The sequence below is a fragment of the Nuphar pumila genome, chromosome 6, assembly GCF_984573655.1.
Source record: "Nuphar pumila chromosome 6, dmNupPumi1.hap1.1, whole genome shotgun sequence".
Taxonomy (NCBI): domain Eukaryota; kingdom Viridiplantae; phylum Streptophyta; class Magnoliopsida; order Nymphaeales; family Nymphaeaceae; genus Nuphar; species Nuphar pumila.
The window spans coordinates 7242618-7268574 of NC_143254.1; the positions used below are offsets into that span (position 1 = coordinate 7242618).

Below are 25957 nucleotides of genomic sequence, written 5' to 3' on the forward strand. Positions count from 1 at the left end.
CATTTAAAATCGTCTGTAGAGAGCTATGTCACAGGGACATGCCATTTTTGGCCATGTTTCCAGGGACATGACATGTCACGTGCCTATGACACATGCAAACAATAATTTACTATTTTAATAAATTTTAATAATTTTCAATAATTTTCAATAATAAATGTATTTTGATATATTAAAATAACAAAAATTTAATCAATTTAATAATGAAAAAAGTTGTCTCCTCGTATCCTATTTTTCAAAAAAAATGCGAGCTCACATCTCGAAATCGTAAATAGTTATGGTTCATGTTTGTGTCTTTGTGACATAGCTGCAGAGTAACCTTAATAATGGCATAAAAAACAGACAAAGAAAGGGAAAAAATAAAAATGCACATTAAATTTAATAAAAAAACAAGTTTTACATTATGATATTTGGATAGGCCTTTTAATATCATAGAAAAACAATGGCTTACAATGCACCAAAATTTCATGATCTGAAAGATCATAGTTTTTTGTTTAATATCAAGACCAGGGTTACCGGAAGCGCGTGGGGGGAAGCGTCCCCCTTTTTTGGGAAGCGCGCTTCCCTTTAATGGGGGACGCGCTTCCCTTTAATGGGAAGCGTGCTTCCCATCACGCTTCCCCCTCGCTTCCCCCACGCTTCCCCCTCGCTTCCCCTGTTTTTTTCAATTTTTTGTATTTTTTATTTTTTATTTTTATTTTTTCGCTTCCCCCTCGCTTCCGAGACGCTTCCTAGGTCGCTTCCGAGACGCTTCCCGAATCGCTCCTAAGTGGTCCCACGCTTCCCCGCTTCCTAAAATTTTGAAAGTGCCTCGCTTCCCGCTCCCGCTTCCCGTATCGCTTCCCGCTCCCGCTTCCTCAACTGGCAACCATGATCAAGACAACTTATCCAAAGCATGTTTCCTGAAAAAAAAAACATGTCCAACTCTTTTATAGGGTCTGATTAGATAGATAATAGTTGCAACTATGCCCTTTTATCAGGGATAGTATGGTACTATCAATAGTACTATATATTACCTACATGAGAGAGAGAGAGAGAGAGAGAGAGAGAGAGAGAGAGAGAGAGAGAGAGAGAGAGAGAGAGAGAGAGAGAGAGAGAGTCACTACAGTTAAAGAATGAATGCACAATATCTTTTAATGTGCTTCATATAAAATTACAGAAGTGGAGAGCCATTCACATGTTCACCCCATTTAAAGAATGAATGCACAATATGTCAATATCTTTTAATGTGTGTCATATAAAATTACAGAAGTGGATATAATTGGTGACAACTTATTGCATGAAGCTGCCATCTCATTTCCTTGATTCCTTATTTGTTAGAGATTTAAAATTGTGGTGAACATGCTAATGTCTAAGGATGGAAGTGGAAGAGAACAAAGTATAATAGCAATGATCCATACTTCAATTTCTTGCTCTATATGACAACCAATAGTCACATGAGCAACAGTAAAAAAAATCCTCTTGCTTGCCAAACTTTTAGGTAATTTTTTTACTTGATTTCACATGAATTGATAAATAGAACTTCAAGCATAGCCACCAGTATTAGTCTCGGCCATTTCTTAGCGGGGGATTTTCTCAAAATGGCAATTTTCCAAAAAATTCAGCATTTTAAAAGAAAATACAAAATTTTAATAATTAAGAAAAGCATATGTTATTTTTTAATATATGTATAAAAGTTAAAAAAGTGCTTAAAATTTTTAAGACATATTGATAATATTAAAAAATAAAATATCAAATAAGTTTTTTGAAAATGTTATGATAGTACTACGATATTTTTAATATGATTATATTTGAGAATATCTTGACATATTTAATTTCTTATTTAAAAAAAATAAAAAACATTGCTGTATTTGAAATATTGTCCCTATTGGTGCCTATGCTTCAATAAAAATCTTTTGGGGTTTATCACTATATCTTTAACATGGAAATGTTTTCAAAATCTTGCTATATTTTATTTTTCTTGGAAAAACCAAAAATATCTCTATATTTTTTATAATATTAAAAATATCAATGATATTGGTGATTATGCTTCATACTTTTTTTTCTTTCAAGGTGGTTCAGCTAGATTTGGGTATAGATTTTAGTCATTTGACAAAAGCATTTCCTATTTAGAATTGTAATGCCCCCAAATCCCGAACTTGTAAACTTTTAAGAAAAAAATTGAAGCTTTGTAATAAATCCTTTTTCAAAGTTTAAAATGGTAGTTTAACGGTAAATAGCGTTTAAAAGAACAAGTCAATGGACCTTGACAGAGGAACTTTCCTTTACACAATTAATTTGTATCTTCATATAAGCATTGAAACCACATAGATTCAAAAAAAGGTTTTTGATAATTAAAGTTTATACAAAAAGAGAAATTTCAAAAGAAACCCCTTATACAAAATTAGAAAACGTGCTCAAGAGCGAAACAATAGAGAAAGAGTGGGATCTTGATATCATCACGTCATTACGCCATCGCTTACCGTATTAACCTAATCATCACTTGTATCCTATAAAACGGGTCAGATTTATGAAAACTTGGTAGGTGCATAGAGATCAAAATTTAGAACAAGGCTAACATCTGCATTGTTCCTTTCGTGATGTGCAATTTCAGAATAAGTAAAATAAGCATGGTAATCTTGTTTAAATAATTAACTGACCTGAGGGTACACACAGGATAAACGTAGAAACAACTGAGACTGTCCGGGGGTTTATTATTTTATGTATTTTGATACCCCGAACAACTAGCTGAGTCTGCTCTTAAGTGGATGGCCTATGACCGAGAGAGAAATTTTCAAAAGGGATGCATCCAAACTTCTGCAGAAGCCAATGTGATCTACTTGTTAAATTATGTAATCAATCATGCAATGTAATGTATATATTATATATATATATAAGGTAATACATATACATATATTAATATATATGTATATGTATGTACTTATTATATATATATATATAATATATTTCTAATTGTGCAGTCGTAGGGGTAGTTTAGTCTTTTTACACATATTCTTTTTAGAATATGTTTTGTAATTATTCTTTTTATTCTTTTGTATTTTTATTTTTTATTTGTAAAAGGTGGAAAGCACCTTGGAGGGGCCCACCATCTAGTCGTTGGGCCCCTTCCAACGGCTAGAGGTGGAGCCTCTCCAAGGACTCCACCTCCTCTATTTAAAGGGGCTCTCCCCTTGTGTATTCTTAAGCTTTTGGGATTATAGCTCGAGCTCCGTTTCAATCTTATGACTCTTGGGTATGCTTTTGCGCATTTGTGAGTTTGTGTTGTGCTTTTCGTGCACAAGTGTTTCAAGTGTTCTTGTTTTGCGTATGTGTACGCATTTGTTTCCAAGAATATTGTAATATGGTTATTAGTATCTTCTTGAAGATACTTTTACACTACTACCTAGGATAATATTTTGTAGCCCAATCCCCTAACTCCGATGATCAGGGACACCGAGTCATTGCTACTCGAGGAGCGTAGTTGTTAACAACTTGTCCATCAGAGTTTTTGTACCATCGCATCCTCTCTCTTGACGAAACCAAAAAGGTGAATGGGTATGTCAGGTCTTATTTTGACTGACGAGCCATTCTACATGCTTCGGTCTTTTAAACCAAATTGAGCATCTTGCCTGTGAAGATGATCATCACCATTTATGTGATTTTCTTTTAATCATCGTGCATTGTCACACTACGAGGTTACCATAAACCTCTAGTCCAAACATCATAGTACTAACATGCTATGCATGTCTGATACCATTACGATGAGAAAGATATCAGTTTCTCAGAAAGAAACCCCAATATTATTTAGAAATTTGAATGTCCCGTGCTTTAGGCCGGGGAATATCCAAGTTATTTCATATACCGAAAAGAAGGGCCGTACGTACGTACCACCTAGGGCTACGTAGTCGAAGCCTTTTTGTTATACAGGTTCGAGGAGAAAACTCAGTTGCGAATATGCAAACACACAAAATACTTGTTTTGCTTTCCGAGACAGTAAACAATGCGAGCTTGAAATTTAGCATGTGAAATTGTTTAAAAATCGAGACTCGATGAGTTTGCGCAAATCTGCGTCTTTAAATACATACAAGCGTAATCTTAAAGTAAGCAAAAGTATGCAAAACTGCGTACTTTATAACGTTATATATGTATATAGCGTTGAGAATAGGTGGTTTTATGTTAAGTTCTCTTATATTAGAGGTTTTCTGAAATTTTACTCTTATAAGGATTTAGATGTAATTTCTCTTTGTTGCCTCTCTCTATTTAATATAGAGAGAAGCCCTAATCAAGATTAAGATATTGAGTTTTTTTGTGCAGCCGTCTCTCTCTCTCTCTCTTTTTCTCTCTCTCTCTCTACACAGGTGGCTGCTCCTTTCTACATGGTATCAGAGCTAGCGATCTCGGGAGCGTGATCACGAAGAGGACTGATCTTCACCAACGAATTTTTTTTTTCAGACTGCGAGAAAAAAAAAATCAGGTTTGCTGTTGCACTAGTGTGGAAGATCTGATAACAGATCTGGGATGTTACCCAGATCTGTCGTCAGATCTAAGGATGGATGTTACCCAGATCTGTCGTGATCTCCTGGAGCTGTAAACAGTTTTTATCTGTTTCTTTTTTTTTTGTGGGATTTTTTTTATCTCCTGTCATGATTTTCTAGAGATAGACGAGTTCCTGCTGATGCGTGCCTGCTGTGATTGACGTGCCATGATTGACTAGTTCCTGCTATTTGGGTAACGCAGCAGGCTTCTCTGTTGCTGTGTCGCAGCCGAGAGTTTTTTGGCTGTTCCCTGCTGTTTGGGCCACGCAGCAAGTGTTTGTGATATTGCGTGCCAGCTGAGAGTGTTATATTTTCTGTGCTGATTGCGTGACTACCGTGATTCTGAATTTTTTTTTGTTTGCTGCGTGTGATCGAGATATGATTGATCTATTTAATTGTTTGAAGACTGATTGGCAGTTATGCTTTATATGTTTTGGGAACAACAGTTGTCGTATTCATGTGTTGCAACTGAATATTATTGTTGGTCGTGGTGTGTTTGGGTGCAGCAATGGTCTTAACTCCCTGCTGGGGTGAGTTGTGTTTCGTGCTGTATTAGTTTCAGCTATCCATTTGTCGTGGAAGCAGCAGGAGTGATTACCTGCTGGTTGTGGACTGTTTTTGTGGAAACAGCAGGGCTGATTCCTTACAGTGGTGGAAAACTACTTGAATACTTGTTGTTCTAGTGAACAGTATGGCTGAAAATTCGAAATATGATTCGAAAATGGAACAGATTGGGGAGTATAAGGCTTTTGCCAACCCCTTCTCATATGGCTGTTCCGTTAGGTTGAATGAAACCAACTATGCCCGATGGTCCAGAACGTTTATGATGTCGGTATCTGGACATCGTCGAAAACACATTTTGTTGGAAGGCGAACCCTCTGAGAAGTTGGGAAAATATGCTACTTGGGATGAAGATAATGACATAGTTATGTCATGGATCATGAATAGTGTCGAACCCCATATTGCAGATGGATTGATCTACTATAATTCAGCAAAACTGATGTGGGACAATCTTCGTGATACATACTCACAAGAAACGAATGTGAGTCGTATCCTGCAAGTCGAGCAAGAAATATATAATTTGCAACAGGGAGATCAGACCTTGGCCCAGTACTATGCTTCTGTTAAAGCTGCGTTTGAAAGACTTAATGCTCACAGGCCTCTTTGTTGCTCGAAGCAAAAGGATCATCAAGAACAAACCATGGTTGCTCGTTTTCTTACAGGTCTTTCTTCAGATTTTTCTGTTGCAAAAGTTCAAATGTTGACTGGATCAGATGTTCCCACTCTTGCTGATGCTTATAATCGTCTGAGTAGACTTGCGATCTCTCTGCCACAGTCTCAGCCTGTAACTCAGTCATCTGCTCTTGTTGTCCCATCTAGTTATGGGCGTGGAAATATTCAGAATATCAGAGGACGAGGACGTGGACGTGGTATGGGAGGTAGAGGAAAGCTTCAATGTACATTCTGTGAAAAATCTGGACATTTAGAAGATCGTTGCTGGGATAAGCATGGTCGGCCAACATCTTATTCATTAAAATCATATACTCCTAAAGCAAATGTGACTACTCTCGAGGCAACAAATGTACAAAAGAATATCGTTGAAAATGAAAGTAGTATCACCCTTAGTCGTGCAGAATATGATGAGCTGATAGCTCTTCGACCTTTGAGTTCCACTCCTCCTGTAGCTGGTGTTGCATATTCAATCGGAAATCATCTTCATCCGACTGATAGTAAGTGGGTTATTGACTCTGGTGCTTCCAGACATTTGTGTGGAAATTCACATGTTTTTTCAGATCTTAAGGATGTTAAGGCTCAGCTTGGAGTCTCCTTAGCCGATGGGAGCTCCTCCTCGGTTGCTGGTCAGGGAAATATTTCTATATCCTCCTCATTACAGTTGAATAATGTTCTTCATGCTCCAAACTTTCCTCAAAGTTTACTCTCTGTTAGTTGCCTTATAAAAGAAAAAAACTGTAGAGTAATATTTGATCAAATGGGTTGTCATTTTCAGGATTTGCTGACGGGGAAGAAGATTGGTGGAGGCTATGAAGAAAATGGAATTTACTACCTACATCATCCAATGGGTTCTGTTCATGCTGCAGTGGAACATTCATTCAGTCCTGTTCAGTGGCATCGTCGTCTTGGTCATCCTTCATTGTCAAAGCTTCGGTCGGTCTTTCCTCAGATTCCTTCCACCACATCATTTCAGTGTGAAGCATGTCAGTTGGGCAAGCATCATCGAAGTTCGTTCTCTTCTAGTCAGAGTCAGTCTAGTAATAAAGTGTTTGAACTTCTTCATGCAGATGTATGGGGTCCTAGTAAGATTCCTACTAGGACTCAATGTCGTTATTATCTTGTTATTGTTGATGATTTCTCTAAGTTATCATGGGTTTTTTTAATAAAAGGACGATCTGAAGTTCCAAGTCTTATCAAATCCCTAATTCTTGAAATAAAAACTCAGTTTGAATCTATTGTCAAGATTGTTCGCACTGATAATGCTCTCGAGTTTAAATCAAAAGGTCTGTTACAATTTTACCACGATCATGGCATCCAACCCCAAACTTCCTGTGCCTATTCATCTCAACAAAATGGGGTGGCTGAGCGAAAACATCGGCACCTCCTTGATGTTGCCAGGACCATTATGATTCAATCTAATGTTCCTGCGTTATACTGGGGTGATGCGATTACCACTGCTTGCTATCTAATCAACCGCATGCCTTCGTCTTCTGTGGGTGATCAAATTCCATTACATATCCTAAAACCTAATGCTCCACTTTTTCCTTTATCACCAAAAATATTTGGATGTGTTTGTTTTGTACACAAACTTGGCCCTGACCGTGATAAATTAGCCGCTCAAGCTACAAAATGCATATTTATCGGTTATCCCAAAAATCAAAAGGGCTATCGATGTTATTATCCTATTTCTCGCCGAGAGTATGTCAGTGCGGATGTATCTTTCCTAGAATCCTCTCCATATTACTCTATTTTCGGTTCCCCGCTGCAGGTTGATCCAACTGAGTCTTTTCCATTACCTATACCTCCTTTTCCTTTGGAATCTGTGCCCTCATTACCAAACCAAACTTCATCCTCTTCCAGATTTAATAATCCACCATTGGTATATGTGCGTAGAGCTCCACTTCCGCAAGAGCCTTCATCTTCTTCTTCTCCTAAGGTAAGTTCTACTGACAATTGTGCTCTTCAGGATGATGATAACAGGCCTATTGCTCTACGAAAGGGGACAAGACAATGTACCTTATATCCCATATCTCACTTTGTCTCCCATGCCAGAATTGGACATCAGATGAAGTCGTTTATCTCAGCCTTATCTGCTGAAACTATTCCTCTGAACTATCAACAGGCAAAACTTGATACTCGCTGGAAGTTGGCTATGCAAGAAGAAATGACAGCTTTAGTATCTCAGCATACCTGGGATCTAGTTGATTCTCCAGCAGATGCTGACATTGTTGGATGTAAATGGGTATATACAATAAAGTACAAATCGATGGTTCTATTGAAAGGTACAAGGCCAGATTAGTCGCGAAAGGGTATACTCAGACATACGGAATTGACTTCTTTGAAACTTTTTCTCCTGTTGCACGGATGGGTACCATCCGTCTTGTTCTCTCAGTAGTTGTTCAGCATGGTTGGAGCTTGTGTCAATTAGATGTGAAAAATGCATTTCTATATGGGGATCTATCTGAGACTGTTTACATGCAACAACCTCCAGGATTCGAGGTTGAGGGGGATTGTCAGAAGGTGTACAGATTGAGAAAGGCGATTTATGGCTTGAAACAAAGTCCTCGTGCATGGTTTCAAAAGTTGTTTGACGTGATGTCAAGCTTTGGCTTTAATAGATCAGCAGCAGATCATACACTTTTTATAAAGAAAACTAGCTCTGGCATAGTTGTTATGGTGGTATATGTGGATGACATCATTCTTACAGGAGATGATGTGAAAGCTGTGAGAAATCAGATGTGGGAGTCACCTTACTATCGTAGCAAGAGATAGAGAGAGAGGTAAGAGGGAAGAGAGAAAAAAAAATGTTGGGCGGCAATAGGATCTTCTCCCCTTTCCATTGATATTTATATGCTGTACAAGTGGTACAATACAGTACAGTGGTACAATACAGTACAGTGGTACAATACAGTACATGAAATATATCCATTTACATATACATATTTAACAGCCTCCCTCAAGTTGAGGATGATCTTCAATCATGCTCAACTTGCCCTTAAGTAACCAAAATTGATGACTAACCAATCCTTTGGTGAAGATGTCTGCCACTTGGTCTTCTGATCTGACATACGAAGCCTCAATTTCTTCTGTTTCAATCTTTTGTCTAACAAAATGCTGATCAATCTCAATGTGCTTCGTGCGACAATGATGAATAGGGTTAAAAGAAATATTAATGGCACTTTGATTATCACATAAAAGCAGAGAGGAAGAGATGGGTTCATTCAACTCTTGAAGAAGATGCCGTACCCAAGTGACATCAGCTGTCCCTGCTGCCATTGCCCTGTACTCTGCCTCAGTGCTGGATTTAGCAATGACCTTTTGTTTCTTACTACTCCAAGTGACAATATTTGGGCCAATGAAAACACAATATCCTGAAACCGACCTACGCTCATCAGGGTCCCCACCCCAATCTGCATCACAATATGTAAGTAAACAGTGTCCTGTAGTGAAGCTTTCATCTTTGTGATAGAGCAATCCATCTCCAATAGTCCCTTTCAGATATCTGAGAATACGCTTAATACATTCCATATGACAATCAGTGGGAGCATGCATAAACTGAGATGCTTGATTTACAGCATAAGCAATGTCAAGTCTTGTAAATGTAAGATATTGCAACATACCAACAATGCGGCGATATAAAGTGGAATCATGATATAATTGGCCTTCTTTTGCACTAAACTTATGATTTAAGACAGATGGGGTGCTGAGAGGTTTACAATTAATCATACCAGTGGTGTGAAGAATGTCAAGAGTATACTTGTGTTGACTTAGAGTGAGTCGATCATCTTGCCTATCGACTTCAACTCCCAAGAAGTATCGCAATGGGCCTAAGTCCATCTTAAATTTGGCCATGAGTAAAGACTTGACCAAGGCAATATGTGCATCATCACTCCCAGTGATAATGATGTCATCAACATATATAAGAACCCAAGTAGTAACATGATCATTCTTATACATAAATAAAGAATGATCAAGTATACTCTTAGAAAAGCCATGCTGCTGAATTTCCATGGAGAAACTCTCAAACCAAGACCGAGATGCCTGTTTTAAACCATAAAGAGACCTTCTCAATTTACAAACCCATGTAGCCGCATCATGTTCACTATATCCAGGAGGTTGCTCCATATACACCTCTTCCTTCAAGTCCCCATGTAGGAACGCATTCTTGACATCCAACTGGCTAAGAGACCAACCATGCTGAAGTGCCAAAGTGAGGATCACACGAATGGTGCCAATTTTGACAACAGGGCTAAAAGTTTCCTCATAATCTTGCCCATATTGTTGTGTGAATCCGCGTGCAACAAGGCGAGCTTTATATCTTTCAATGCTACCATCTGGTTTACGCTTGATCTTGTAAACCCATTTGGAACCAACAACATTTCTATCAACAGGTCGAGGAACAATATCTCATGTATGACATTCATGAAGTGCTGCCATTTCTTCGTTCATAGCTTCAACCCAAGCTCGAGAATGGGCTGCCTGATGGAAAGTAGACGGCTCTTTCTCTTTGGCCACATTGGTTAGAAACAACTGAAAGTCAAGAGAAAAATTGTTGTAACTAACCCAACGATGGATAGGATGCCTTTCACGTGTGGATCGTCGAAGAGGGGGAGCCTCGTGAGATGGAGTTGGAGGGGCTCCTCGACGGGCATAAACCAAACCTGAAAACCGTGAAGGTGCATCCTGGATGATGGAGTTGTCTGCTTCAAACTGAATTGGTTCATCAACAACAGGATCTCTGATAGAGTGATATAGCAAAGTATCACAAAGCCATGGATCATAAGTAGTTTGCTCATATACCTGAGAAGTATCACAAGTGCTGAAATGGTCATCATCAAAAACAACATTTCTAGACACCTTAATCTTACCCAAAATAGGATCATAACATCTATATCCTTTATACCCATCGGCATATCCCAGAAATCTGCACTGAACTGCTCTGTCCTGAAACTTGTTACGTAAAGAATGATCCACATGGGCATAACAAATGCATCCGAAAGCATGCAAATCATCATAAGAAGGGTGAGAACCGTGAAGCAAATAATAAGGAGACTGATCTCCTAATAATTCCATAGGCAACCTGTTAATGATATGCACTGCAGTGTGAAAGGCCTCAGTCCAAAGAGAGAAAGAAATATCAATATTGTGCATCATACTTAACGCGGTTTCAACAATATGCCGATGCTTACGTTCTGCTACTCCATTCTGTTGTGGAGTGTAAGAACAAGAGGAGTTACGTATGATGCCATGGTCCTTTAAATATTCACTAAAATCATGAGATATGTATTCTCCACCACCATCACACTGGAAATAAGTGATATTTGAATTGAAAAGGTTCTGAACAAGAGCATGGAATTGTTTGAAAAGTTTGAACACTTCAGATTTAGATTTCATAAAGTAAATCCAAGTGTAACGAGTGAAAGAGTCAAGAAATAACACATAATAACGAGAGCCAGATAGAGATGAAACAGGAGCTGGGCCCCAAACATCAGAGTGAATAATTTCAAATGGCTTGGAAGCTCTTTTATTGATACTTTGAAAGGGAAGTACATGACTCTTGCAGACATTACAACTAGGACACTTATGATCTAATTTGACTTTGGGAATAAAACCCTGAGAAGACAATTTGTCAAGGAACCCTTGACTACAATGACCTAACCGACGATGCCAAGAAACTGCCTTATTACTTTGCATAACAGAAGAAGACTGACTCAAATAAGCAGGAAAAGATGGAGTCACGGTAGATGACGTCTTCAAAGTCCCGGGGGCTGCTTCGAAGACGTACATGTTTCCGCGTCGTTCACCCTTAGCGAGCATCTTCTTGGTTCGAAGGTCCTTAAGACAAACAGAAGACGGAGTAAATTCCATGGATGAATTTGTTTCATCAACCAATTTAGAAACAGATAAAATGTTTTTCTCAATGGCAGGAGTGAGTAAGACATTTTTCAATGGTAGTGTAGATTGTGACAAAGAGAGATGCATTTCCAGTATGAGAAATAGGGTGGTGGGAACCATCTCCCGTGACAATAGTGCCAGTGCCAATATAAGGAACCATGTTGGAAAGTTTACCTGCATCAGAAGTAACATGTGCGACTGCTCCAGAATCAATATACCAAACTCCATCATCATTCTGACGCAAATTCATGTTGTTAAATGCAGTCATCAGAATTTGTTGCACATCATGTGGCAACCCTGCACTCTGTCCCTGATCAGTACCCTGATGCGCTCGAAAATTTCCCTGCGGCTGCCCCTGAAACTGTCTAACATTCATCTGTCCAGCTCTTGGTCCTGGCCTCCCTGCCTTGTTGCGATTCTGTGGGTTGTGCCAACAATCTGCTTTCACATGGCCACGCTTGTTGCAATGGAAGCAAGTAGGGACACAGGTACCTCTAGTGGCAGGTGGAGCAGTAGGAGTAGGAAGGAGTCCTCCACGGCCCATATGAGCAGCAGGTGGACGAAATGAGGTAGACCCAGATGTAAACATGACAGGATGAGGATCATCAATAAGATGATCTTGAGTCAAACTAACTTCATACTGTAGGAGTTTGGCTTGTAAATCCTCAAAGCATGGAAGTGTAGAGGCAACCTGTAATGCAGTGCAAAACATACGATATTGGGGCCCAAGGCTTCCCAATACCTGCTGAACAACATCTCTGTCAGAAACAGGATATCCAATAGCGGCCAACTGATCAATGATAATTTTGATATCCCCTAGAAATTCAGTAATGGTCTTAGTTCCCTTTCGCATAGATTGGAACTGCTATTTCAGTTGAAGTGCACGTGATTCAGAAACCTGTGAATAAGAGTGAGCAAGATGTCTCCATAGTTCTGCAGCAGTAAAATGGTCAGAGATAGTTTGTAATATACGATCAGATAACGTGGCAGTCAAATAGGCAACCACAGATTGGTCCTTCTGAAACCAAACATCATACGCAGGATTTGGAATAGCAATGCAACTCACCTTCCCATCATTACCAGTTACCTCTTGCGTAATAGTCATAGGTGGGGCGGGTGATCCCTCATCCAGATGCCCGGAAAGACCATGACTTCGGATAAACGGCAGAATTTGGCGTTTCCAAAGTAAGTAGTTATCATGAGTTAATTTGTGAGAAACAAGTTGAGAAAGAAATCCAGGGCTGATTTTAGAATCCATAAGGAAGAAGATCAAGGATGAATCAAACATCACGACAGAAATTCGTAGGTTGTACGGATAGAACCGTACGGACAGAAATTTTTGAGTTTTGGAAATCACGATTTTTCAGTTAATCGTGCAGAATGTACGATTTATCAACTATATTGCAAGAAATAGATAAGAAATCACAAGAAGTTTGAGAAAAGAGGCACTTTTGAGAAATGAGGGTTCCCAAATTTGGGGAAAACAGAAATTAGGGTTGATAAAATTGGGGATAACAGAATATGTAAGAAGGAAAAGATGCACGATATGGGGAAATGAAGAAACGACGTCGAAATATAGTGATTCAACGGAGAAACAACAGAGAAAAGATGGAAAAAACACTTTCCTTGAGAACGCCCAAAAACGCACGTCAAGGTCCTTAGGGGCCTTCCAGATGATCGTGATTACCACGCCCTTGGCTCTGATACCATGTGAGAAATCAGATGTGGGAGTCACCTTACTATCGTAGCAAGAGATAGAGAGAGAGGTAAGAGGGAAGAGAGAAAAAAAAATGTTGTGCGGCAATAGGATCTTCTCCCCTTTCCATTGATATTTATATGCTGTACAAGTGGTACAATACAGTACAGTGGTACAATACAGTACAATATGCTGTACAAGTGGTACAATACAGTACAGTGGTACAATACAGTATATGAAATATATCCATTTACATATACATATTTAACAAAAGCTATTGAAGCCACAAAGGCTCATCTTCAAAAACACTTTGTTACAAATTTCTTGGTTCACTCAGGTATTTTCTGGGTATAGAAGTTGCTAGAAGCCGTGAAGGGATGGTTTTGTCTCAACGGAAGTATGTTTTTGACTTATTAAAGGAAACGGGCATGTTGGGAGCTAAACCAGCAAATATTCCCATGGACCATAAAGTTCAATTGTTTGAAGAAGGGTCAAAACCAGTTGATAGCAAAAGCTATCGCTCCCTAGTAGGAAAGTTATTATATGTAACTGTGACCAGACCAGATATTGCTTTAGCAGTAAGCAAAGTTAGCCAGTTTATGGACAAACCAACTGAGGTACACTGGAATACAGCCATAATGATTATCAGATATTTAAAATCTTCTCCTGGAAAGGGGTTATTGTTCAGGAAAGGTGGAACTCTGGAGATAGTAGCCTATTCTGATGCTGACTATGCTGGATCTGTAGTAGATAGAAAGTCTACCATAGGATTCTGTGTGTTTTTGGGAGATAACTTAATTTCATGGAGAAGAAACAAAATGTGGTTTCCAGGTCGAGTGTAGAATCAGAATATCGGGCTATGGCCCAAACAACTGCTGAATTGATATGGGTTCGCACTGTTCTTCATGATCTTCAGGTGAAGGTTTCCTCTCCAATGACCATGATGTGCGATAACAAAGCGGCAACATATATAGCAAACAATCCTGTCTTTCATGAGAGAACAAAGCACATTGAGGTTGATTGCCACTATGTAAGAGATATGATTCAAGCTGGTCATATCACTACAAAATACCTAAAGTCGGAAGACCAAGTTGCAGATATGTTTACAAAGCCTCTTGCTAGGCCAAATTTCTCCAAATGTTGTGACAAGCTGAGCATGATTGATATCTATGCTCCAGCTTGAGGGGGAGTGTTGAGAATAGGTGGTTTTATGTTAAGTTCTCTTATATTAGAGGTTTTCTGAAATTTTACTCTTATAAGGATTTAGATGTAATTTCTCTTTGTTGCCTCTCTCTATTTAATATAGAGAGAAGCCCTAATCAAGATTAAGATATTGAGTTTTTCTGTGCAGCCGTCTCTCTCTCTCTCTACACAGGTGGCTGCTCCTTTCTACGTATAGAATACATATATAGTAAAGCATAAGCCTGTGCACATTACAGCGCGACGGCAAAGTAAATGACATGGAGTAAGGATCGATGTGTGAAACCTCACATCGGGCTAAATAAATTGCGTAAGCGATGCTTGGTGTACAAAACTGTACCTCGGACTAAATAAATTGTGTAAGCGATGCCCGGTGTATGAAACCGTACATTGGGTTAAATAAATTACATAAGAGTCTGTGCACATTATAGCGTGGTGGCAAAGTAAATGACATAAAGCAAAACTTGATGTATGAAACCACACATAGAGCTAAATAAATTACAGAAAGTTGGAGCATGTGCACATTAAAGTACGATGGCAAAGTAAATGACATAATTTAAAATGGATATGAATACATAAAACTGCATCCTTGAGTTAAAGCCATATATATATATAATATAATACGTATAGGTTAGAAGTATTTTGACATTTATTCTCATATGAAAAATTTTCCTACCTCGAAGATGGTTTGAATCTCTGATGATTCCGAGCGTAGGTTTTTAAAGGCTCACGCCTTGGTAAGCGTGTCTCATTCTGTTGCGCATACATGATGCCTTAAAATATATTTTATGGTGTTGCATGATGTAAAAGTGTTAATATCTTATATTAATAGAATATGCGATGGTTGTGTCGCAGGGGTCAAACCTGAACCCAGTTTCAGTCCAAGACAGGTTTGGACTTGGTCGACAACCGACCCGGGCAGAAACAAGGCACAACAGCAGCCCTGTTGCCGCTGCATGGGGAGGTGGAATAGAACCACTGCCCAGGTGGTGCTGGCCTCCCGACCGCACAAGTGATGGCAGAGGGGAGGGAGTGGGTTCCCTTCAGTCGCCAGAAAAAGAAAGACAGCAGCAGCCTCTGGCTCCTGCTGACCCTTTTCTGTCATAAACAAAACAAAGAGGGTGATAGGCATCCTCTCTCGGTGAGCCAGAGAGTGGTGGCTCTGGTTGGCCGACAAGAACAGGGAAAAAAAGGGGCGAGTGTTGAGTGGAGGTGGCTCGGCCCCATCCGACCAACCCAAGCGAGAGGAAGAGAGACAGACGAGGGGGGGGGGGGGGGGGTTGTTGCCTAACTCAGTCTGCCTTACAAGAAAAAGGAGGCAGGCGCAGGTGGCGCCTACCCTCCATTTGGCCAGAGGGGCAGGAGGGAGAGGCATCAAGCACCCTCTCTTCTGGCTCGGCCCCTCCATTTTGTCAGATAGGAGAAATGAGAGGGTGCTAAACACCTTCTCTCCTGGCAAGTCAGAGCCACCGCTGCTGGTGGCTCTGGGTTGCCGGCGAGAAAAGGAAACAGGGAGGAAGGTGGGTGGTGTCTTCAGCCGCCCCACCTGGTCAGCCACCCAAATACCACAGCAACAGCCAGCGACTGCTACTGTCCTCTGAGAAAACAGGAGAAGAGGGAAACAAGCGAGAGAGGGAGAGCTGGGATAGGACTTACCGGCGAGCGTCCGACGAGGTGCAGGGAGACGGGGAAGAAACCGATGTCGGGTGTGCCAGCGTGAGAGAGAGATGGGAGTGAGAGACGGGAGGGCTCAGATGTGATAAGGGGGCTCCGGCGAGGAGAGATCTCGGCGATGACTATTTTATAGTGACCAGTAACCTTCTATTTTGCTTTGATCATTTTTTGGGATCCCAATTTGTTGGCAAGGTTGCATAATCTTTAATCTTTACGAAAATTCTTCATGATTTTCTTGCAATATCTACAGACTACAGCCTCCTTTGATAGTAAGCCCGGAGTAGAATACACTAATATAACACAAATGAGTCACTAACACCTCAATTCATGATGAATTGTGCTTCCATTGAACCTACGTATTCTTTTTCTGTATGTTCTTTCCTACTGATTATATTTGAAAGTTTTTGTACATGCCCATTAATTTTGGGTATATGTGGAACATTACCTACATCTCCATTTTTTTGTCTCTCAGGAACAATATACAAAACGAGAATAGTTCCTTCCAGAACATTTTGCATTGTACGTAATTTATCCTACTGCAAATAAAGATTTGATTCACTTTCAGATCATCATAGATATTTCTGATTGATAGAAAATAATGTAAATATCTTTCCACCAGGTCAATTTTGGTCAGGCAGAAGCAAAGGTTTGTCCACTGGTTACCTACCATATCCTTCTTTGTAGTTGCAAACAGGATCCAAATCCCCGTGGCATTTTATGTCCTGATATATGTTAATTCACATCGAGTTATGTATTTCTAATTCCATTGATAACTGATCCTCAACTTCATATCTTTCATTTTTTCAGAAATTGCCTCATGGTGGTTGTTTTGTTTACTTGAAAACTATGTTACTTGGACACCGCCATGGGTGTCGGTGTCAGACATGGCGGACCTTGACAAACTAGATATGTGGACAGAACTATATTAAGAGTAAAACCAACTATTTCAAAAAAAGAGAGGGAGACAGTCTTGGTTCTCCCTCCCCTGTATGTAGCACCACATAGTTTAATATGCATCGAAATTGTGAAAGGGAGGAGAGTCAGCTCTTAAGTGGGGCTGATGGGCAATGTTCATGACTAAGTTTGACTCTTCGGCGCTTTCAGGTATAAAATAAGAGAAAATATGATTTAATTAAGGTAGACATGAAGTATTTGACATCAGACACTTCATGTCTAAGTCACTCAAAAGTATTGGAAAAGCGACATCGGGTGTCCATTGTTCTTGGACACTTTTACATTTAAAAAATGTAGTGTTTAGAAGTGTCAGTGTTGGTATCCAGAAGTGTCGGATATGGACACCTTGGGCATCCAGAAGTGTCAAGGTAACATAACTTGAAAACAAGCTCATGAATGTGAAGATGCTTTCTTGTGATCTTATCATCCTCTTAGAAAAGTTTATATGCTGATGCTCACTGAAATCCCATTACTAATGACCACTTTCCTATTCAAGAACTGTTAGATTTCTGAACTGTTTCCATTTACCCTTTTATGGGTTTGACAAGAATAGATAACATCAGTTTGAGGGAAAATCAGAAGCGCTTATTTGGATGACAAGAGCTAAAACTGAGGTTTCAAAACCCGGGTGTTTTGCTTAAAATCCGGTTTTACCAAAACCCGGTTTAAAACTCTATTTGGATGACAAAACCCCAGTAAAATAGAGCTTTTATTTTTTCCAACTTTTAGGTGTTACTGGCCATCAGTGGTCAGAAAGTGATGTTCATGGTGAAGGGCAGCACTTCAGCTGTTTTCTGATCAATGGTTGGGAAACAACAATAAAATAAACCACAAAAAATGAAAAGCTTTTGGTCGTTTTTCAGCGAACCGCCAGCCATAAAGCAACTGCCTTGGTACTGTCTGCACCTGAAGGCACCAATTAGCCAGTGGATGACTGGAAATTCATGGTCTTGGCCTTTGTTTCCAACTTTCCGCCATTTTTGACCATTTTTTGGCTGGGAAATGTTTAGGACGGGGCTGTCTGTGTTGTCTGGTACCATCTAGTCAGTTTCTGGCAACCGTTTTGGCCAAAAAATGGCCAGAAAGTAGCTGTTTGTAGAAGAGAGTGGAGGGGTTGTGCGTGAAGTCGGTTGAGAGATACAACTTGATAAACTGGGTTTTAAATTGAAAAAACCCACTTTTTATGGGTTTTCATAACCAATTTTTTGTGCAAATCCTGGTTTATGAAACTAAGTTCTGTCGTCATTTAAACAATGTCAGAACCTGGTTCATGCCTAAAAACTGGATTTTCGTGGAAAGCACAGTTGAAAACCAGGTTTCCGGTGTCATCCAAATGAGGCCTGTCTTTCCTCTTAACCTGTTATTTATTGAGTACATGCTCTCATTCTTTAAATCAATTATCCTGTTATTGTATTCATCCAAATTTTATTTGATCTTTTTGATTTGTTGTAATTGTAAATACAACTCTTCTCTTATAATGTAGGACATGAAGACTTAATTTTTTGTTTCCTTGCTTGGCTTTTAGGATTACATCTGTAATGAAATACAATAGGTATGTGCACAATACAAAATAGTACAAAACAATGAGAGATGTGCACAAATACAAGGCCACAACAGGCAATACATAATAGCCATCAAGGGAAAATACAAAGAACATAAGATATTCACCAACACAAGCCACTAAAAAGCTAAGAATCACATAAAAAATAAATCAATTTTATTAGTAAAAGGCTTAAGAGAAGCTTACATGATATATGAGAGAGATCCCATATATATATGTGTATATATATGTATATATATTAGAGAGAAGGAACATGAGGTCTACTCCAACTAGCTGTTGGGCTAGTCCCAATGGCTAGAAAATAAAAAACATAAAAATAGTAAAATGCCCCTAATGGGCTGACCTATTACAAAAAAAATAAAAAATAAAAGAAAAAAAAGGAATACATAAATATCCTATATATATAAGAACCATACAAATTAACAACATCCACATTTGCTTAGAGGTCTCATGATTAGATTCAAATTTTTATCTTTTTTACTGAAATTGCTGATTAGGTCTCATGGCTGGTAGGTTATGACACTGATGGTTAATTTTAGGTTCATAATCATTCTAGGGAAGATAATCTCCACTCAATACTTCAGTTTTTAAGCTCTATGCTGATTCTCGAGATGTCTCAATAAAACTCCTTGAGTGGGGCAAGTATGATTAGATATTACTTCCCTTTGTATCACTTCTGGGGTTTATCTGAAAGAAACACCTTACACATAAATCAGGCATCTGATTTCCACACGTTAGCTGTCCATATTAAGGATTTGAAATAGAAGATTTTAGCTCTGTTTAAAGCGAGGAGGCTTCCAATCTTTTGGATTTTCAAGTTAATCAAGAATTCACCGAAATGCAACATTATTCATCCCAGCAGAAAAGGTTTTGGTATGATTGTGAGATGGATGGCTCTTCCTAATTCCCTCCTTGGCTGGACTAAGTTGATTTTTTTACACTCGTCTTTGGCATGGGGTTTGGCAGGTTCTTCAAATACAGGTAGATTGTTCCTCTATTAGTGTATTCTTTTTCTATTGATTCATCTGGTTGGGGGTCTTCTATTTGGTGCACTTGTCTTTTGGGTTCAGCTTGCTTATGAACATGTTGAAAAAATCTCGGTGGAATTTGAAAGATTAAGAGAAGCTAGCTCTTGATAATGATGGGTGAAGCATGCCAGGCGATATATGCCATATCGTATACCGGTAAGGATCTGATTGTAAAATATACTTGTAAACAACTAAAACATAAACAAATAGTACAAGAATGAAAAATGATAAAAATATCCCTTTCTAGTTTGCTTTTACATATTACACCACATCTTAAAACCCCAAATGAATCATCAAGAGTTTGGTCATGAACTGAAAGCAAGATAGGATAAAAGCTTCATAAAGTAGTTCCAAGTTCATTCAAATATATGGTGGAGTAATGGAACGCTAAAGAAACTACACATGGATGGAATGAAATAGTAGCCTATATAAGCATGCTTAGGGCATGTCTGCAATGTCCTGTGATTCTTGGATTTTCTCTAGATCCTGTGATTGTAAACCATAATCACAACACTTTCTCAAAGTTAGTGAACCATGAGAAAATTACACAGTGATTGTGATTTCCAGCTGTAATTTTTTCTGACTTGAATCTTGTAAAAGTTGGTAACAAGATTGACCTTGTGACCAACAATCACAGCTTCTGCTTTCTCAGCTGTGATTATTCATCCACCCCCCACCTGCGACCAAAGCAACATGCCCTTAATGTGCTGCCTGAATATGGTTTGTTTTGCAATACATATCTAGGTGTTTCTTGCAGTGCAATGATGTATTTGAATTACAATAAACAAGAACAAGAACAAGAACTAGTGATATTTATCTTTTAAATTGCCATACTCAGTTATTTTCTACATAAGTTGGTAACCATCAAACATGAGTGAAGCCAGGGATATATTGTGCCAGAATCATGCAACATGAATGTAATGAAACAAAAAGTGCATTAGATGCCTCTTATGGGCTTACAAACATACAAGAATGTGTCATGATAATGACGTGAATCCTGATGCGCTCCGGAATGGATCAAGAACCAACAAATACAATGTATTTGAATACATATTCATCATAAAAATAACAATGGAACACAAGACTTAAAAAATAAACAATTTCACTAAGAATGAAATTCAAATAATACAAAAGAAATGCAAAATTACAAAGAGCCTCACTACAATCACTCAAAACACTCAATACATTAAAAACTATTTATACACTCTCTCTAAACTCACATATGCACACACCCACTTATTTATAGAGGGGAGAAGAGAAAAAGAGGAGAGAGAGCCCCTTCTAATCGTTGGAGAGGTTCCAACCGCTAGAAATCTAGCCGTTGGACACCTTCTCCAACTGCTAGTAGTCAACCATATATTGACTTTAGTCAACATATGTTGACTAAATATATAAAAATAATATATGTTTATATATATATAAATATTATATATATATATACATATGTATATATGTACAAAAGAATACATCCATCTTAACACCCCCCTTCAAACTTACACTGACTCACTGTAAGTTTGAAATTACAAAGAAGAACCCCATTACATAAAATGTCTTCATTAGACTTTATAAAGTTCATCTATTTGGTGCTTCTTTAAAGGGTGTTCAATCATACGTTCTATTACACAAAGGATCTTCAATATCACCAATGCTTTAAAAGAAACGTGCAAGAAGATCTAACAAGAGCAATCTAACACGAAATAACTATACTTATATAAATTATGGAGAGAGGATGGCCAAGCACACAAACATACAATGTGTAGAAAATATTTAATAATTCAATTTGACATTTTCACAATAATTAAAAGTAAGAATTGATTTTGAATAGTCATTAACTTCAAAGATCAGTTACATTTTTTAAAGTAATATCAATCATGCAGTTAAAATCACAAGAGCGGAAGACATGAAAGACAAGTATTAAAGAAACATTAAATTTTCAAAAGATAATATCAAGTGTCAAACACACACAATAGCCACTATGGGCATACACATAAGAGATTTTCACTAATGAAATGCTTAGAAAAATGTGTAATGAAATATACAAAATTACAAAAACAAAGTGCAAAAGTACATACAAGTCTAAGCACGGACAACACAAACACACAAAGGCATAATACAACCACAAAAAGTGCATAAGCACAAGTCCACTGTGGGACAATGCAAAGATCCAACAAAGGGCAACAAAAGTAAAAAAGAATATATATTTTTTTATTGAATATATGCTTGGAAAAACGTAACCTTATGCAAATTTTGTAAAACAATTAATCATGGAATAACTCATGCAACTAAATCATATACAATGCAAAATGCATGAAAATATTTCAACAACCATTTCTCATAAAAGAGCAAACGAGTTTAGAAAAAATACGAAGAGATTTTAAAAAATCTTATACATCATAATGAATGAATTTTGCAAATTGAAACACTAGTTTAACCACCACAAGCAATCACCTCCTAGGCCTCCAATCTTCAAACATCAAGTATATTAACGACTAGAACAAGATCATAATCATCATGTCACTAAAGGGCTAAAGACACACACGAAGGTGTCTATAAACATCTCTTGTCTACATATAATGATACTTAAAAGTAAGTGTATCAGCGACTAGAACAAGAACGCAATGCCAACGAAGGGCTAAAATCACATACGAAGGTGTGAATAAACATCTCTTGTCTACGTATAATGACACTCAAAAATCAAATATATCAACGATTAGATCAAGAGTATAATGTCAACAATGGGCTAAAATCATGCACAAAGGTGTGAATAAGTATTTCTTGTCTACATATAATGACACTAAAAGATCAAGTATGTCAGCGACTAGATCAAGAGTATAATCTCAATGCCAATAAAGGGCTAAAAACACACACGAAAGTGTGAGCAAACATCTCTTATCTACATATAATGACACTTAGATAAGAGGCATAAAAAAGAAAAGACACTCAAGGTAAGAAAGCTTGTAATGAAAACATAATAATGTTATCAATAAAAATATCAATTTTAACCATCTTTCGAAACACCATGGTTTCAAAAATAGATAACCATCACAAATAAACAGTTGTAAGCATCTATTAATAATAATGACTATACAACAAATGAGTGAAACACCACACTCAAATTCAGAGATCAAACAACTGTCAATTAGAGCCAAACCATAAGTTGGCAATCTAAACTGACATAAAACGAGGTGCACATAACTCACCCCAAAAAAATTTCTGAATTAACAAAAGCATATATTGATTCAGAGGCCAATCAACTATCAATCAGATCCAAGACTGTACACTTATAAACTTTGATAATTGCAGATTGATAAGATGATTTGAGGTGCACACATAACTCACTTCAATGGCTAACCTTGACCCAACAACAAGGCCAAGAGAGATGATGCATCATATAAAATTCTGTGATGGACAAAAATCAATGCCATAAGAAGGCAATAAATACTTATGAAAATCAATTTCTAAATAGGGTGAGTTCATATCAAATAATCGATTTAAAAAAACAAATTTCAAATCAAATTCAATAAAGGTAGATGAAAAACCTTAGCATGAATATAGTGCAATCATATGCACAACAATATGTCAATTGATGCAATTATATGCAATACCTGACTATTTTTTACAAATTTGAATAAGCAAGCAATCAACACAGAGAAGATGACATTTTTAGATTACCTCATAAATTCGCCAATTAAGGGACATGTGCACCAAGGCACAAAGATCCAATAAAAAGGAGAAAAATAATAGTTTTAAAAAGCTTAATCTAAATCATAAGTCTACTATGAGACAATAAAGGTACATATGTAGAGATTCATGGAGATCTTTCATATAGATGTTTAATACATAATTTTCTCTAATAACGAAGTCACATGTTATACAAGAATTTTTTTAACAAGTGTAAAGTCTCTAAGAATCATGATATAAAATATCAAGAAAGAAATCACTAAGAGTTGCAAGAGGGCATAAGTACCCAAGTTAATAAATCATCAATAGGCACAACACATAAGTTACTTAAGACTTAACAAGGATTTAAAAAAAAAAAAGTTTTAATATGAAATGAAACAAGGTTTCTCGAAGATGTTCACCAAATCAACAAAGTGGGCACTCAAACAGTTCCACCAATGCATCAAAAGAACATACACAAGCCACAAGATGGACTCACACACTAAATCCACCTAAGGTGGTTAACACAAAAAAATATATTTTATTGATGATAGGATAAAACAAAAGTATCCACTAAAACTCTAAACGGACAAACACAACAAGTGTCTAAGGATACACCAAAGTAAGAAACATGTAATCATAATTTTAAAATCCTTAAGAAATCACATATTTACTTATTATATATTTTTTAACATGTTTTGTTAAAACAAAAGTACTAGCATACTCAAAATATACTTCAAATCAACATGCTAATACAAGAGCCAACAAAACAATAATACATTTAAAAGGAGATTTAAAAGAAAGCTTAAATTTCAATTAATTTGAAAAACACGTTCAATTTGTTCACATAACATACTAAAAATAAAATTTGAAATTTTATCGTAGACACTTTACCAAATATAAAACACATACCAGAATGAGAGATCATTGAGTCCAATTCATTCATCAATTAAGAGTTTTCTTTAGAGGAACAAACACATCTAAGATACCAAGATGCCAAACTTTGATACCATGTCAGATGCCAAACTCTGATACCATGTCATGAGAATGACACGAATCCCGATGTGCTCCAGAATGGATCAAGAACCAACAAATACAATGTATTTGAATACATATTCATCATAGAAATAACAATAGAACACAAGACTTAAAAAATAAACAATTTTATTTGAATACATATTCATCATAGAAATAACAAAAAATAAACTATTCATACACTCTAAATGCACATATGCACACACCCACTTATTTATAGAGGGAAGAAGAGAATAAAAGGAGAGAGAGCCCCTTCTAGTCGTTGGAGAGGTTCCTACGGCTAGAAATCTAGCCATTGGACACCTCCAATGGCTAGAAGTAGACCATATGTTGACTTTAGTCAACATATGTTGACTAAACATATAAATATAATATATATATATATATATATATATATATATATCCATCTTAAAAGAATGTGCACAAACAAATGACCACTTATGGGTCAATACAAAACACAATTACAAAGCCACTTAAGGGAAAAAACAAATCATAAAATAATATAAATCTTATTGAGATTAAGGTGCTTGAGAAAAGTATACATCAACGAGGGGAGAGAGCCCCTTTATATAGTCTTGAGAGAGCACAAAGAGCCGTTGGGATGCTCCCAACGTCTCTAATGGTCTTTGACCAAAATGCCTTCAAGCAAATACAAAAAAAAGTAAAAAAAGAAAAGAAAAGACTAAAGTGCCCCTAATGGGCACAGCCTATTAGATAAACTGAAAAGACCAAAATACCCCTAATAGGTATTACCTATTACAATATACAAATATATATATACATATTTATATGTATATATACATATACATGCACATTATATAGGTATATATCTATGTATATACACCTATATATACAACTTTAACAATGAATAACTAATTTCTGACAGATTTTGCTAAGCTGATTGGAGCATGAACTTGTCTAACTGAACAGCATGACTCATGAGCACCAGTGCCAGGAATCTGAAAAATCTCTCTGTGTGTGTGTGTATGCTAGCATCATTAGCAGCACCAAATGTTTCTTAATTATCAGATAGCAAAGTGGCTCGTAGTTTCCAAAAGTTCCTGTATGCAAATGAAATTTTATATCCTAGGTTGCTAATGTTTATGCATTGGTAGTCATACTTTATTGTCATGAATGAATATCTGTTTTTTGTTTTTGTTTTTAAATTTTATAGCCATATCACATTTTGACTTCTAGAATGAGTAAATTGAGCTCCATCAGCAGCTATTTTTGGCATAAGATTAGCCACATGGTGTAACAGCAAAAAAGTTCTCATATTCTCTGACTTAAGAACTTGTATCTTGTGCATGTGCATGTGCATGTTCATGTTCTCGGTGAGATTCTGTCCTTAGGCTCTGACTAATGTCTTCACTTATTGGAGATCTGATCTTACATTCTTATATAAACAAAGCTGAGGGCTTGCTTCCATTAGAAATTTCTTGTTATAACTTGCAGCTTGGTCAGTCTTTTGAAGCAATTTAAAGGGTGCATGTGGATGAGGCTTTGACTG

The 25957-nt window shown here is 37.4% G+C and overlaps 1 protein-coding gene across 7 annotated transcripts in view; it reads left to right on the plus strand.

The window, feature by feature from the left end:
• LOC149833796 (cryptochrome DASH, chloroplastic/mitochondrial-like) overlaps positions 1 to 25957 on the plus strand; it is a 95521-nt gene that overhangs the window by 65687 nt on the left and 3877 nt on the right. For 3 of the 7 annotated variants that reach the window (XR_016432712.1, XM_090011027.1, XM_090011029.1), the window contains 2 exons: positions 16682 to 16728; positions 16829 to 16855. The exons of 3 other annotated variants lie outside the window; for them this stretch is intronic. Coding sequence is in view for 3 of the 4 variants with exons in the window: in XM_090011027.1 (XP_089867153.1) it covers positions 16682 to 16728; positions 16829 to 16855 (74 nt within the window). In the remaining variant the exon portion in view is untranslated. The remainder of the gene's footprint in view (positions 1 to 16681; positions 16729 to 16828; positions 16856 to 25957) is intronic. One more of the 7 variants, XM_090011028.1, reaches the window with a different exon arrangement.